The following is a 16,951-nucleotide window of genomic DNA, read 5'->3' on the forward strand; positions in this document are numbered from 1 at the left end:
ATGTTTTGCGAGCCTCCCTAGTCTGTATGTTTTTCTCCTTTAACGCCACTCTAGTCACTCTTTTGGAGAATAAAATACACATACCTGGCTGTATGTAAAAGAAGTGATGCCATTCGACTCTGGACCAGCATCTGTGTTCATTTTTGGTGATCATCATGTACATTAAATTCTGTGACATAAATAAAGTTAAAAGAGAAAATTATAAACATGAAATGTATCGTTTCATTATCAAAGCTGTAAAGCTTGGGGTTCACTCGTGTGATGAACATGGTGCATATGGTGAAAGAAATAAACTAACGGCTATACTTATATAATCGCACATCTACAGCTGCGTCTCTCTCTCTCCTAATGCACAAATTGTATTTTCTCTGAGATGTACGTCGTTAGGAAAGCGTCTGTTAAATGAATACATGTAAATGTAGTTATGCCTTGAATTAACATAAACAAACGGGGTAAGGTTCAAATTAGAACACGTTTTCTTTTCTCCAGTGAAGGTAATGTATCGTGAAAGTGGGAGGGAAACCTCTGCATGAGCAACGACCACCCGACACTGCAGCGTTGAGTCCGAGCGAATGGCCGCCAGGTGGCGCTGTTCGATTAATACAAAACTGGCCGAAGTCGCCACCTTGAAACCCATTGGTTTCTTCGTATGAGCCACTTGGTGGTGTTGTTGCTGTGTTGTGGCGAAATCGGAACCGAAGTGGACAAAACGCGGGCTGGAGCTTCGTCCGTATAGTGCTGGTTACTGATCGTTTTATCATTGTCTCTTAGTTGTGTCGATCGTTTGTTAGTTCCGACTCGGACGAAGATGACTGCCGTGCTTCCCCGTATTGAGCAGTTGTCGTCACGAGTGGTTCGAGTTCTGGGTTGTAATCCCGGGCCTATGACCCTGCAGGGAACCAACACTTACTTGGTGGGAACCGGGAACAGGTATCGATATGGTATTGCCTGGTTTCTGCTGTAATAGTGCTGTTTCGGTGTGTTATTGCAGTGCTGGTGTTATTACCGCTGTGGGTCTTCAAATGGTTGTGTTAAACACGTCCAGCGCGGCGCGACTGCTGCGTCTCCGAGACCAACCTTACCAACCAACGGCTTCTAACGAGCCCTCCCCAACACTTCAAACGATGTTTCACTTAATGGACAGAATTAAACAGTCCCGAGTCATGTGTTTCAGGTGTTTGAAATCACAACCTCAGTGGCCTCATTGGCTATGTACCACCTGAGGTGTCAAAGGCACTTTAGTTATTCACTAATGCTGTTTTTTATACAGAGATATTATGAATATGTAAAGTTTTTTTTTTTTTTTTTTTTTTAAAAAAAAAAAAATGCAGGCCGATTGAGTTTTATATTTATATCACTTGCGGCATGAGAGAGCAACATGCAGAGCAACACATTGAATGTTGATGCAGTAATTTTTTAAGTGATGGGAGCCACTTTTTCCACTCAGACGTATCCTGATAGACACAGGAGAGCCGTCGGTGCCAGAGTACATCTGCAACTTAAAGAAAGCCCTCACCCAATTCGACACATCCATCCAGGAAATCATTGTAACTCACTGGCATTGCGACCACAGCGGTGGAGTGGCTGACATCTGCAAGGAGTTCTTTGGAGGTCAGCTGGAGAAGTGTCTCAACCAGGCCTTGACACCCCTTGACTTGTCAATGTTCTATGCCCTTTTGTCTTTTCTTTCTGTTGGACCACACAGGTTCAGAGGTGCGCGTTAGCAAGCTTCCTCGATCACCTCCCCTTGAGGAAGCTATTGAAGCTATTGACAAGAGATACAATTATCTGAAGGATGGGGATATCGTAGCAACAGAGGGTGCTACGCTCAAGTAAGTCCACACCTTCCTTGAAATTCAGCCGCGTGGGCCTTAAAATTTAATAGTGAGGACTTTGGAGGTTGTTTGCTAATGGTTGTGGAGTTCAGTGGTGATGACCTAGAGGGTTGGCGCAGGGGGAGCACAAATTTTCACAGTGGAGTGTAATACTGTGAACTCCTTTGCTCCACAGGGTCCTTTTCACCCCTGGCCACACAGATGATCACATGGCTTTAATGCTGGAGGAGGAGAAGGCTGTGTTTTCTGGAGACTGCATATTGGGTGAGGGGACAGCTGTGTTTGAGGACCTCTATGACTACATGAGATCTTTGCGTATTCTGCTTAACACCACAGCCGACATGATCTACCCAGGTTAGTATCTTCTTGTGTGGTGGAGAGTAGGTCTCACCTTCTCCATTACCTCCATGTTTGTACCTTCCAGTTTGTCAACACTGTATATGTGTGTCCTCCAGGTCATGGCCCTGTAGTCCAGGATGCAGGCAGTAAGATTCAACAGTACATAGCACATAGGCAGCTCCGTGAACAGCAGATCCTGGAAGTCCTGCAGGAGGCTGCTGGAACACCACTGACAGCTGCAGAGCTGGTTAAAATAGTCTACAAGGTACCTCATCATACAGTACAGAACCTTCCTTTGCGTCACTCAAGTGGTTACATGTTTGATATGGTTAAGGATTCCCCAATCCTGGAACATTGTGATTTTGCAGCTTTTGGAAGGTTTTCCATGTTTGAATTTGATCATTAGCACAGTCACAACAGAGCTCGACTATTGTCTGTATAATAATGCGTGCTTTGTGTTGCTCGCAAAAAATTAGTTGGTCTCATCTCCTTTCCCCAGGAGACACCTGAGCATCTGCACAAAGCAGCAGAAGTGAACCTTGTGCATCACTTGAGAAAGCTGGAGAAAGATGGCAAAATAAACAGCAGTAAGTGCCTGGTTTATGAATATGTACTTGGGCAGCATTTTGTGAACTGTTAAATATATTAATCAGTCTGAGGCATTTAAGTGCAGTTTCACACAAGATTACAATGATCCTTGTTTGTCACAGCACTGGACTTCAATCAGGAGAATCTGTTGTTCTCTAGAGGTTCTGGGCTGATTCTGACTTTTTTTTTTTTTTCCTCCTCCGGTCTTTTCCTGCTTTCTACAGTATGCGAGCCATCTGAAACCCCAAAATGGAAGAGTAATTTGTGATCCAGGGATGATACGAGTGATCCCCAGTTTCACCGCTCAAGTGCCAATACAGAATGTCGGTTGAAGGAGTTCAAGATTGCATAGCATTAGAGAAAGTTTTTTAAAATCAGGATTTGAATTTTCACCGACTGTCTAGTGATCGTGGGTTTTCACCAACTTTTTTTGTTACTTTTGACTTTCCAAGGTGGACCTTTAACATACAACTAAGGATTGCTCCAATGTAGTATCGTTAGGTTAGTTCATTTGAAATATAAAAGGAGAGAAGCTGACAAATTTCTGCAAGATGTGTTTTGTGTGTTCCATCATGTCATCTACATAATTTGTGGACTTGAGTTAATCATTTACACAAATGGATATTTTTACTGAATTAATTCACTTTACAGACATGTATAGAGGCAATACTATAGATTAACTGCTTATGTAATGCACACATTGCATTTTCTATGAGTTTTATGTCACTTTGGAGAAAAGTGTCTTCTAAATGAATAAATGTACATGGAAGCATATCTGCTCCTGGGGTTATACTAGCTTTTCATTTTCAGTGACCTGTAACAGACCAGTTTTTTCACCGGTGCATTTCTTTCACATTAATCTGTGACCGCAGACATGGAAAAACAGGATCTTTCAGTTAAGATGATACGTAACCATTTTTAAAGGTGAAACTGACTTGTGTGCAGCACGTGTGGGGTGGTCATGTTAAAATTGACAGGTGCATTTATCTGCAGTGGGGGGAAAAATTTTAAAGATAAGTATTCCCAAACATCCAGATATGAGACCACACCACATCTGCAGTTACAACTCAGAAAGGGAGTAGAGCAGCTCTAACCAAAACACATGCCGCTGACATAGGAGGGGTGCATCTCCTATCCTCACTTCCTGAGGTTTGCTGGATCCAAGCAGTAGAGAAACCCATACAATTTGTACCTCACGCTGTCTTCACCTTTGTTAAAAGTTGTCAGCCTTATTTAAATGTTTCACTTATATTGCTATTCTGGCAGAGAATAGTAAGGAATGTGACATGAAATGTATAAACCCTTTTGTTTATTGAAATTGCATTCAACTGAACACATCATTATAACCTCAGAAGAAACATTGTAGTATTTTTTTGCCCCAGTAAAGTATGAAATACATGCTATAGCAATCAGTGCATCATTTATGGCATGTTTACACTTCGTACAAATGATTAATGCACTTATTTTACATTCCACGTAGTGCCCTGGTGGAAATCAGAAGGATTTGGTATCTTTTCATAGTTATTGAAAAATCATGCAGAAATCTCCTACATACAGTCCTCAACATGCTTCATATTTTGCATAATAAGTGGATCAGCTGCTAGTCTCCAGGCCATCATATATTCCGAAAGTCAAATGAGAGCAACATCAAAAGTACAACATGACGCACCGGAACTCCCATCAATGCCTGAACACCTGAAGTAGTGAAAAAAAAAAGAAAAAAAAAATTGGTGGGAGGGTATCGCGATTTGTCAATCCTGTGTTTTATGCACCTACTCGATCGATGAACCTCGGTGCAGCAAGTGGTAGGTAACAGACTAGGTTTGCTTGAGACCTTTCATGTCTGCAGCTATCATAGCTATGTCTCCTCCTCTTAATGCATAAATTGTACTTTTGCTGAGATGTATGTCGCTGTGGACAAAAGCGTCTGCTAAATGAATAAATGTAATGTAAAGAATGTGCCAATGTAACCCCTGTAATTTTTTTTTTTTTTTTATTAAATTGAGTGTATTATGTTTGACATTAATACTGTACTGTCTCTTTAAGCCAGTATCATGCACGTTCTTGCTCACTTAGTGGCGGGAAACTCAAATTACCGGAAGTTGGTTGGCCGCTGCGCTGCTGAAGCGTCTGATCCCGAGGACCAACTAGTTCTTTACTTCTGCAGTTACGAGCTGCTCCTAGGCTATACTGTTCTTTTAGTTACAGGTGAGACGTGTGAAAGTATAATGCCTTATATTTGCCATGGCATGGGGGGCACGAAAGTAATCGGTGTCGGAATCAATCATTTTTAAGTGTGTGAAATTTAAGAGTAGAAGTTTAGAACAACTCAACTGGACTGCAGCTTGAGTTGTGGGTTTCTTATTTGAAAATATCATGTTTTATGTATCATAATTTCCTTCGTTACGTTGATTTTTTTTTTTCCCATAAAAAAATGGTTCAAACTAGTCGAGCAGTTAATTTTATAGACAGCCTTTTTCGCCAGTAGCTATTCGGTAATGACTTTATGCCCATAAATATAAGTAAAAATTCAGGAACTGTGGAAGTGGGGTTACACCAACGAGAAGGAGAAGCAATATACAGTTAATAAATTAGTTCCAGCTGAGGTGGGTTGCTTTCAGTTGTTACTTTTGGAGGTCGGGGTCCCACAGTTAGGATCATGGAAATAGTTTGTGTGTGAACCTATTCTTGCTCCCTCTCAGACAAAGCAGACAAGAAAGCACATTAATATGCTCATTTGACAACAGATTAAAATGACACAAAGCTGAGATGTTGGTATTCTCTCCAAAATCCACCTGCTATTTCCAGCCTGAAAAATGGGCATCCATAAATTCAACTTTTAAAGATGTAGAGTAGACTAAAAAAAGCTGCACATCCCAAAGAGCAACATTTTACCTGGTTAAACACTGAGTAATTTTGTGTTTACTAAGTTTGTGAATGTAACCGTTTCAGATTCCAGATACCTACTTAGCAGGCAGTCACGCTGGCCCCCCGTCAGCAACTCCATTCTCGCTGTCTGTGTCGCTGGGAAGGAGCCAAGGCTGCCTCATGGCCTGCAGCTGCTGGTAGAACTCAGCCTGCATGATGGGAGAAACCAGCTAGGAGATCGGAAGGTGGTTTGGGAGACAAGCACTGTTGAGACTAGCTTCCAGAGGTTCGTCTTAGAGATAAAGTTTGGGAGAAGGATGGGAAAGCGCAGTGTTAAACACTACTCATGTTGGAGATGGTGTAGTAGAGACCAGCTACTACAGGTTTGGCAGTTTCAAATTTGTGTCTTATGTTAATCTGGACTGGATGTGAAATATTGGGTGAGAGAATTTACTGTAACCTAATTTGAGACATCCTAATAATGTCTCCACAGTATTTTCAGTATCACAATATTTTTATTACTAGTGAATTTCCATTTACAATGGAATGTTTATCAAGAAGTATTCATTACCTCTGAGAGAATGGAGGTCTGGTTAATTGTTGGCCACAAGAGCTCGCTGCTGAGGGTTGTAGGAGTCAACAAATGCCTTCCAGTGTGATCAGTGGGTGAGCTGGGTCTGCTTCTTCCGACTTGATTGGTGGGTGTGACAGATCTGCTCCTCCCAGTTTGATCAGTGGGTGTGACAGGTCTACTTCTCCTGCCGTGACTGGGGGGCGTGATGGGTCTGCTCCATCCAGCCTGGTCAGTAGGTGTGACAGGTCTACTCCACCCAGTTGAGTCTGTGGGTGTAACTGGTCTGCTTCTTCTGCCCTGACTGGTTGGTGTGACAGGCCTGCTCAAGCCAACCATTTCAGTGGGTGTAACTGGTCTGCTTCTTCTGCCCTGACTGGTTGGTGTGACAGGCCTGCTCAAGCCAACCATTTCAGTGGGTGTAACTGGTCTGCTTCTTCTGCCCTGACTGGTGGGCGTGGCAGGTCTGCTCAACCCAACCGTATCGGTGGGTGTAACTGGTCTGCTTCTTCTGCCTTGACTGGTGGGCGTGGCAGGTCTGCTCAACCCAACCGTATCAGTGGGTGTAACTGGTCTGCTTCTTCTACCCTGACTGGTGGGTGTGATGGGTTTGCTCCAACCATACAGATCTGTGGGTGTGACAGGTTTGCTCAACCCAACTGCATCAGTAGGTGTAACTGGTCTGCTTCTTCTACCCTGACTGGTGGGTATAATGGATTTGCTCCACCCATACAGATCAGTAGGTGTGACAGATCTGCTTCTCCCAGCTTGATCGGTGGGAGTGATGGGTCTACTTCTCCTACCCTGACTAGTGGGTGTAATGATTCTGCTCCACCCACATGCATCGGTTGGTGTGGCGGGTACACTTCTCCTACCCTGACTGCTGAGCGTTATGGACTTGCTCCACCCAGCTGGATCAGTGGGTGTTACTGATCTACTTCTCCCAACAAAATTGGAGGACATGAATGTTTTGCTCCATCCATCCTGCTCAGTGGGCGTGAGAGATCTGCTCTTGCTAGGCTGATCAATGGGCATGGTAGGTATATTCCACCCAACCTGATTTGTGGATGTGTTTGTTCTGCTCCATCCAGACAGACTAGCTTGCAGGGTATGTAGAGTACACTCAGGCTGATGGGTGGGTGTTACAGTTCTGTTCCAACCAGCATGATTGTGTGGTGTGAAAGGTATATTCCACCCAGCATGGCTGGTTGGTGTGACAGCTCTGCTCTTTTGGGAAAAGGCTCCTGGACTTTTCTCCATATTGCTGTGCCTGCTGGATGTAACAGGGGCCAGCACTGAAGATCCAAGGGGTGCTATAGGTTTATTGCTGAGTGCTTGGGGTGGACCCAGTAGCAGGGAGGTTGGCTTGTTACTTGGTATGGACAGGGAACTTGTGGGTTTGGAAGGCTGGTCAGGCAGAGACAAGCTTTGAAGGACCAGAGGGCTCAAGAGGAGACTCCTTAGAGGACTGTTGGAGTTAATCTCTGAGCCATCCTCTGTCATCTTAGTGAGTTCTTCACCCCTGTTGGCTGCAACAAAATTTAATAGAAACCATGCATTTAACATTAAAATGAATCTGAAACGAAAATATTTTGTCACAGTTAAGCTTTCCCACACTTAATGTGTGTGTGCATTTTACTGACATCTATGGGCCTTGCAGGTAAACACAGGCTGTGTTTGCTGTGTTACAGAATTTAATTAATTTGGCCTCTGGCAGAAATTCAATAAAAAAAAAAAAAAAAAACCATAAACTGTAAAATGTTTGTATCTTTAAATACTGTATTTGTGACACAATAAGTCAGAATATGCATTTCTCCATCAGAGATTTTTCTCATATTTGTAATGTATAGGAAAGTATACACAACTTAAATTGTGTGTATTTCGTACAGTATCTTCTGCATGTAACCTTACATACCTGAAGCATACCTCCCCAAACTTTGTGGTTCTTTCTGCTGGTTCTGACTGATGGTACTCCAGTCTCTGACTGCTGTAAACTTGAAGCCACTGACAGATGGACTCTGGGTGAAAAATATGACAAAAATGTCATATTAGCTGTTGCTAGTTATTTTAGTCTTTCCAGATGGTCTAGTGAGGGCAGACATGTCTGTATTAAAGAAAACTAGTGGCAGCCAAGAACATTCACACATCATATTGCCACATACTGTATTCTGAGAAATGCAGTATGTGTCAATGTGCAAAACCATATTTAAAGATGTTAGGGTATCAGTGAGGGCATTTCATGGACATGTGCTTTCATGTTATTCATTAAGGGCTTAAGTAAGCTTGAACATTTGAAATTTGTCACAGTAAATGATCTGAAGCCTCCCATGTCTCGGCCAGTTTTATATTGAATGCGGTGTATTTTTACTCTCAAGGCATTTTTCCCTGTTTCCATATGTTGGATTTTTAAAAATAAAAGGACTGAGGAGATGACATCATGTAAACCTGAATAATTTATCTGATTTAAGTGAAGAGAAACTATTCACTGTCATTGGTCTCCCACTCTTCCCCCCAAGTCTTTTCTGCATTATCCCAGTTTTCCAGCTGCAAGTCAGTTACACCACATCCTGGGATCTGGAAGTCACTTACTGCTCCTGTCACTTGAGGAAGATGCTCATTTTCACTGCCTTCTTTAAGTGATGTCTTGACCTCTGATGTTGAGCCTGGATAAAAGAAAATTTCTATTTGCACATTTCAAACCGACACTCACTCTTAACATTCATTACAGGTCTTACTCCATTAGACTTGGTCAAACAAGACTACAGTCCACTCACACCTTTCTCATTTTATCCAGATTTCATTGCATTATGACACATGACATGAGGTTACTACTTAACATACATGGCACTTCAGGCACTTCCTGAGTAGTTGCTGGTTCTTCCTTTCTTGAGTCTTCTCTAGCGCCTACAAGGCCATCTCCTTGGAATCTGAGTATCATGGGAAATGTAGTTTTATTGCTTGTCTCCACATTTTGCCCAATATATGTAACAAATAGCTGTGAAATACTGTAGTATACACACACACACATTTTCTGAACCGCTTGTCCCATACGGGGTCGCGGGGAACCGGAGCCTACCCGGCAACACAGAGCGTAGGGCCGGAGGGGGAGGGGACACACCCAGGACGGGACGCCAGTCTGCCGCAAGGCACCCCAAGAGAGACTCGAACCCCAGACCCACTAGAGAGCAGGACCCGGTCCAACCCACTGCACCACCGCGCCCCCCTACTGTAGTATAATTGTTTTGTTAATCTGTTTTTTCTCCCCAAAAACAAACAAGCTGATTCAACTGAGGCATTTTCTCCATTTCTTATTAGTTTTTTCACCAATCCAAGAAATGGAGAAAATGCCTCTGTGTGTGTGTGTGTGTGTGTGTGTATATATATATATATATATATATGTGTGTGTGTGTGTGTGTGTATACATTTTTTTTTAAAATAAACAGCAGTGCTTTAAATCTGAAAAGTTTGACAGAACAGTATCGTGTTCACATTGGTGCTGGCTCCACGTGTGTAGGAAGATCAACACAAAGGAAGGTGCCAACCTGGCACATCTAGAGCAGATGTTGAGGGTTAACTTGGCCTGAGGTTGGGAACTATGGGAGCCATGGACTTGAATGACCTTGTTACGACAGGGTGCTAAGCTGGTCACTCCTTCCATCCTCAGGTCTTCTAGGTCTTCTGCAAGAGAAAGGGAGGAACAGAAATACTCTTAACCCTATCCATGACCAAACAGTCTGACCTACTCTATATGGACTGCTTCCCCTTTTGTAATCACCATGATAGAGTTCTTCTGCACTTGTGCTTGAGAGTGAGCAAGAGATTCAATCATCTGTTCTTACCCATCAGCTCCATGGCATCGTCTTCATCCTCAATGTTGAGTTCTGCAGCAGAGGGGTCCGGGCCAGCTGATGAGTTCTCTTGAGACAACAGGGCAGCCAACTGCTTCTTGTGCTGCTGTTGCTGTTGTTTCAATCCCCTCCTCTTTGCCTCAACTTTTAGCCTAGAAATAGAAGGTCAGATGTAGTTTGAAGAGGCTTCCTGTAAAAATACTGATGTTCCTGAGAGGTTTACTATACTCTTTCTGTAAGTTTACCTTGGTGCAGCAACAGTTGCACGTGCCTGCTGCTTTGCTTGTGCGATGTATACATCTACATACCTGTACATACATACAATGTCTAGTGACTATTTTTGTATATTGGGTACTTTATATTTTTATAAAAAGGGGGTGCGGTGGCGCAGTGGCGCGGACCACTGTCCTGCTCTCCGGTGAGTCTGGGGTTCGAGTCCCGCTTGGGGTGCCTTGCGACGGACTGGTGTCCTGTCCTGGGTGTGTCCCCTCCCCCTCCGGCCTTACGCCCTGTGTTACCGGGTAGGCTCCGGTTCCCCGCGACCCCGTATGGGACAAGCGGTTCTGAAAATGTGTGTATGTGTGTTTATTTTTATATATTTTTTTAATCCTTCATTCACATATTCTATCTTCTCATCTGTCTTGTCACTGTCATTCTGTCTGTGCTGTGGAAGTTTCTGCCACCAAGACAAATTCCTTGTGTGTGTGAACATACTTGGCAATAAAGCTCATTCTGATTCTGATACACTTGAATCTTAGTAAATTCCAGTAACGAAAATATGCATTTACTTACATACTGACAGGAAAACAAGCCCATACACCCTAACCATAAAAGATTATTGAATACACTCTCTGCTCACCTCGCTGAAGGGCTGCTGTCCTCACTCTTCTCCCTGGGCAGCGGAGGATGGAGCATCTCAGCAGCCAGGGGATCAGCATCGCTGTCCTCACGGCCTGCCCACTTCCCAATCACACGTGGTCGTGGCGGAGGGGTGTTGTATGATATTGGTTCCTATTGGTAGATCAGACCTGCCACTCAGCATCGCCACCGTTCAGTAGTGGCTGTTTGACGTTGTCTATAATGTACAATCCAGCAGCAGATACAGGCAGTTTTACCTGGTAAAATTCATCCACAGCTGCCATACCTAAAAAGCAAGAGTAAGACCCATGTAACATGAGAGCTGAACTTCACAAATTCAGTTCTTTATTAATATCATCACTTTTGAAGCACATATAATAATTTCTACTGGATTATAACCCCAAGTGACACTTGTACTGGAAGGGAAAGTGACTCCAGGACTCATAACCTGCTAAATTGTCTTTTTTTCTTTTCCAAAACCTGCAGGATAGCAGCTCTCAGTGTGCATGTCTGCATTATGAAGCATGGGCTCCTAGTGCACTTACTGCGGGAAAGACTTTCCAACGCTTTGCCCAGCTTCTTGCTCTCCTGCAGGATATGGCTAAGTTCATCAAAGTCATTGCTCTCCGGTCGGGTTCGAGAATCCCAGCATGGATGCTCTGCTGACCTAGGCACTGAGAGCCAATGCAGAAGGTATCTTGGTAGAAACTCACAAAGGTTCACAAACCTTTAGGAAGTTTCACATTTTAGTGATAGTGAAACAGGAAATTGAAGCAGGAAATATCAGTATATAATATCATATTATACAAGGAAAAACAAACTAAACAGGAACTAGAAGTTCAGAAGCTAAATCTATATTCAGCTGCCAGCTGAACAAACCAGTTATTGGATGCACAATAGTTCAAATGTACATTTATTTATGTAGCTGATGCTTTTCTCCACAGCAGCTTACAACTTTAATCTACCTACAATTATTTACACATTTCTATTTGGGTAATTTTACTGCAGCAATTTAGGGTAAGCACCTTGCTCAAGTGTACTACAGCAGTAGGTGAGATTTGAACTTCTAATCTTCCAAGGTAGCATCTCTAACCACTATGCTGCCACCCACACACACTTTCTGAACCGCTTGTCCCATACGGGGTCGCGGGGAACCAGAGCCTACCCGGCAACACAGGGCGTGAGGGGGAGGGGACACACCAAGGACGGGACGCCAGTCCATCGCAAGGCACCCCAAGTGGGACTCGAACCCCAGACCCACCAGAGAGGAGGACCCGGTCCAACCCACTGCGCCACCACGCCCCCCATGCTGCCTCAAATATTATGTAAAAATTGATTTTTACTCTGCTTACTAAAATGTGGTTTTTATTTATTTATTTTCCCCAATTACATGGTAAATCAGAAAACCTTGTATAATTATTTCTTTTAAGATAATTTCCAAGTTCTAAAGATAGTACTGTACACAGTCCAGAGTACTTTTAAAACATTTTATTTGCATCTTTATTAATTATATAATAAAATTGACCAATTAGGAATCTAGTCATTTTTCAGCAACATTCATCTATCAAAGTCAAAGAACACAGAGAACTAGACCATTTACAACAGATGATTTTAGAAAGGCAGTCTGTTGCAACCCCAACAATGAATGAATGAACCACCTGAAATGTAAAAACATTCATAAAAACCAAGAAACACAGTTTAAAGTACTCCATATAAAAGATGATGGTTTTGTTTACCAAAAAACATCAGTGTACATTGCTCCCCCATTATAAAGATGTTCATAATACGAACATTTAAGTTATCTAGACTTCAAGAATTTGCACCGCTCATCACGGCATAAAGACTCGTTTCGATTATCTAGACTTTTCAGTCCATAAATGCCTCAACTCCAGGGAAAAACTTGCCAACCATATGAATCAAATGAGACCCTCACTCTGTACTGGTAGAAAATAATAAAGTCCTCCAATAGGGGGGGGGGGGGGGGGGCAAAGGGAACTTCACATATTTTCACAGATCTCCCTGTATCTTCACATTGTCACATACACCTTAGTCAGTCACACATGCGTGTTGCACACTGCCACCAGACCAGGACTCACATGACTTTGACTCAGGTGATGGGGGTGACAGGTTGCACACCTCCAGGTCACTCTTGGACTTCTTTGGCCTTCTGGGATGGTCCTTCCAGGACTTCTCATGTCCATTGAGATCCCATCGCACTCCCTTGGAGTGAGCTGAAGGAATACGGAAATGTCAGACGTTGCCCTAAAACTTAAAGGTCACTCTAATAAGTCTTCCAAAGGCTTAGTGCAGTGTCTGCTTGCTTAAATGTTGTATTAAGTATGTAGTCAGTAGAATTCGGCCAGATGCTGCAGTGCTGTACTTTCCTCACCAGTGAAGTGTGCTTTGGCTCTGTGTGTGTATCAGTTAGAGGAACAGTAGCAGAATCCCCTAGTACCAGGTGTCTGGGCCCACAGCGCCGCAGAGCCCAGCAGCACATTCTTCAGTAACACTGGACTGCCCTTCTTGCCCTGCAGGTGAGTTATTAGGAATGGAACTGGTTGGTCAGGTGTCTCGCTGATAAGTCGAGTCATCATTTCCTACAGGAGTAAGAGGAAGCAGACAAACGTCAAAGTCGGTTAGACGTCCTCAAGTGCATAAGTGGACAGATGCAGTTTCTCCACTGCTGTGCATCTTTGACATTCACCCCTGAATTTGAGAGCCACCACCAGCTGGTTGCCAAGAGTAACTGGGTAGTGCTCATTGTAACATCTCTACAAGCTCGGTAGAGTTCATCTGCATGGATTGTGTGTCGACAGAACACATGTCAGCACAGGGATGAGACTTCACAAGAACAAGGGTCTTTGGTGGCTCTGACCATGACAGCTGAAATTTGTGGTGTGTGGCATTGGGATTCAGACCTCCAGTTGTGTTCTGCAGGTTGCCACGATGAGGAAATGTGGGAAGACTGGGCAAACAAACTGCTGTCTCAGTTTAGCTTTCCATCCGTTGACATTTACTACTGAATATATCCATGTGTTGAGTGTCATGCTTCATGTTTCCATCTAGAGCAAACAGACAGCTTCACTTTTGCAGACATGGTGAAGACACAAAGCTTGCTTCTCTGGATGGTGTGATGAAAAGCCCAGGTTATCAAATGAGAGACATGTATATTTGGAATGATTGCCCTTAGTGGTGGTAGAGGTTTAGTTATCAGTTCTATACAAGTTGCTGAAGCCTTTGTGTGAATGAGTACCTCATAACTGGACTGAGAGCTCTTACTGGCAATGTTCAGGTGAATATTATACTGGTTAATAATGGTTATAATGTCCGTAAAAAGCTATAACGCACTGTAGGACTGTTCAGATTCAGGCATCATAATTCATGGTATGACTGGTACAACATCCATCAAACGTAGGATGTAGGAGATACAACAGGTGGTAAATCCAGAGTACAGTGAGTGTGTAACATGCACTGTGGCCTCTGCTTCTGGTCAGTTTATCAGTACACCAATAATAAGCAACATAATATAGTTATTTCACAAATTCCTCTTACATTCACAGATGCAAATATGACACTTTTAGAATGTTTAATAAAAGCGAAGCTGGTTAGTTATTCTGCCATGGAGAATAATTTAAGTATAAGGAAAAACTACCAAGTTTGGCCAAAAAAATACCAAGTTTGGCCCTAGGCTAGTTTATCGAGTTGTTAGTAAACATGATTATGCACATTAAGAAATTAACCAACCAATAACTTGTATTTTATTTTCTTTGGTTTTTACGCCTCATTCATTTGTGATTGTTAGAAATATGAGCGAGTCTTTCTGATTTTGCTGTTCCATATTTAAATTTTTTATTGCTGGTTTTCAGGAAAAAAACTGCGTGCAATAACACCCCCCAAAAAGGTCCACCACCCGACTGGGGTGAATTAAAAAAAAAAAGGAAATAATATGGACGTTAAGATCACTTCTGCAAAATGACATCACATCTTCAGATCACACCGTCTGCGCGTTGCATCATATTCATATTCACATTCAATTATTCATCGGAACTCTTATTACTTTGTATGATCGCCATCATGATATCATATTGTCCTCCAGTTGCTGCGCTGTACCCTTTTATCTTAGTCTTGAGCCGGAACGGTATTTTCCATAGTTATCCTCGCTAAGATGACGTGAAAACAGTGTACACGATTTGTACTCTCGTCCGTCAGGAATTACTGTACTGTGCACTTTCCAGAAAAGTCCTACCTCAAAGAGGGGTCCGATCTTGTTCGTTTCCAGGTAAGCCTCAATCCTGGACTGCTCACGAGAAGCCATCATTAAAATAATAATGATAGTAATAATAGTAATAATAATACTGAAAAGTGTAACGTGGACGTGGGTGCAACTGATGGACACGGGGAGGACGGGATGGACACATGCATCCGCAAACTCAATATAGGAACAAAAGGCAAATAAAATACGAACTAGAAGAGTCGGACACCGCAGAAGAAGCGAGGTGTTCTGCTGAAAAACAGTCGCACTTCACCAAGTTGGACTGAATGAATGAATGAATGAATGAATGAATTGATGAATGAATGAATGGCCCTCGGTGGACCGCCGGACTCTGGCGCTACGCGATGTGAGAACCAGCTGTCAACCTCCTTCCAACCTTCTGCTTCTCTCAACTCCCTCTTCGTGTTGAAGCTCCATGGCGACGGCGTCCCTCCTCGCGCCGTCTTCTTCTTACCGTGACAGTAAAATATAGCAGATGACACAGAAAACACCAGAGTGCGCGCGCCACGTGCGCAACGAGCCGTCTGTCCAACAGGTCACTGCAGCAGTGTCCAGCGGACCTTTGTTTATTTCATGAGGACGGTCGAGCGCACAGTCGTTCTCCACGTGTGTCACTGTCAGTTATAGAGTGTGTGTGTGTGTGTGTGTGTGTGTGTGTGTGTGTGTGTGTGTGTGTGTGTGTGTGTCCTGCCCTGTGCTGATGTCCCCATGTCCAAGCCGTGCCCCCACATTGCTCCCTTTCCTGGCAGTGGGTGACCCTTGACTGAAAAATGTATGGATGCATTTTGAAGCGCTTCTCTTAAAAAGAACAGGGTCCAGTAATCTCAGGGAATAATCTGCTTTTTGTTGGAGATTCATTTTAATGTCTCTGCTACAATCCAATTGGCTTTGGCTACGTGAAATAATAATGTACACCGAGAAAAGGGAAATACAGCCTTGTCCCGCCTCGTCCCGTACTGCGTAACTGATGTACAGCACAATGGGTGGGTGTGACAGTGGTGCAAGATGCAGAGAATGGTATGGTATTTACCGTAGGAAACCAGGTTCCTCTTTCCGTGCAGATATGTGACATTGAGAAGTCCTGCACAGACTGCTCCTGGGCGGAGGGTCTGCTGATGTGCAGCTCCTGCCAGGCGCTCTAATGGAGGCCTGGGAATGGAGCCAACAAATCAGGGCTCTGAGCCTCAGTCCTGGGCTCCTTCAGTCACTTTACTTGATTAGTGTGGATCACCCTGCAACAGCTTCCTCATTAGCATTTATTTTACTCTGGGTGGAGCTCGAACGACACACAGTGACCCCCAGCGGGAGCATCAGTCCTCCTCACTGGTGCCCTTTACTCATTACAGTATAGTGTGACCCCCCCCCACATGTTTCATTACCCTTAAAGAAGTCTTCACCTGTCATTGGGGTGGGTGAGTGGCTAACATTTTTATCTCTCCTGACAGTTTATTAATAAAATGTTGGTTGTGATCATTCCTTATTTTGTCAGTAAAAATAACAAATATTCAGTGATTGAGTGTTCTAACATCCACAATAACTAATTAACGTTCATGAAATACTGAAAGTCTGGCTATCATTTATTTATTAGTGGCGTTGAGACAGACTCTTTAATTAAAGTGAGAAAAGGTGAGTCAGCAGAAAGCAGTTTGCATGGGAAAGAGTCCAGAAACATCTGCCTTTTTGTTACTGAGGGCCCCTATAAAGTTTTTACCAAGGGGATGTTTTCAGCTGAAAGTGTGTGAGATGTCAGTGCTCCAGGGTCATGTTCCCT

General features: G+C 43.3%; 2 protein-coding genes across 2 annotated transcripts; one reads left to right on the forward strand and one right to left on the reverse strand.

Moving 5' to 3' along the window:
• The first annotated feature begins 436 nt into the window (after window positions 1-436).
• lactb2 (lactamase, beta 2) lies at window positions 437-4,467 on the forward strand. The gene is made up of 7 exons (XM_018757664.2): window positions 437-930; window positions 1,448-1,611; window positions 1,706-1,832; window positions 2,011-2,189; window positions 2,291-2,439; window positions 2,674-2,761; window positions 2,987-4,467. Exons 1-7 carry the CDS (start codon window positions 809-811, stop codon window positions 3,028-3,030), a joined length of 873 nt encoding a protein of 290 aa, XP_018613180.1. The 5' UTR covers window positions 437-808; the 3' UTR covers window positions 3,031-4,467.
• Window positions 4,468-5,740: 1,273 nt separating this feature from the next.
• On the reverse strand, window positions 5,741-15,231 carry LOC108937557 (uncharacterized protein C8orf34-like). The gene is made up of 10 exons (XM_018757571.2): window positions 15,154-15,231; window positions 13,363-13,504; window positions 13,004-13,138; window positions 11,453-11,581; window positions 11,165-11,193; window positions 10,909-11,060; window positions 10,041-10,201; window positions 9,744-9,879; window positions 8,117-8,219; window positions 5,741-5,860 (listed from the first exon to the last, which is right to left on the reverse strand). The coding sequence occupies exons 1-10, from the start codon at window positions 15,223-15,225 to the stop codon at window positions 5,741-5,743; spliced, it is 1,179 nt and encodes a 392-aa protein (XP_018613087.2). The 5' UTR covers window positions 15,226-15,231.
• Between the last annotated feature and the right edge of the window lie 1,720 nt (window positions 15,232-16,951).

Source organism: Scleropages formosus, chromosome 7 (assembly GCF_900964775.1).
Source record: "Scleropages formosus chromosome 7, fSclFor1.1, whole genome shotgun sequence".
Classification (NCBI taxonomy): domain Eukaryota; kingdom Metazoa; phylum Chordata; class Actinopteri; order Osteoglossiformes; family Osteoglossidae; genus Scleropages; species Scleropages formosus.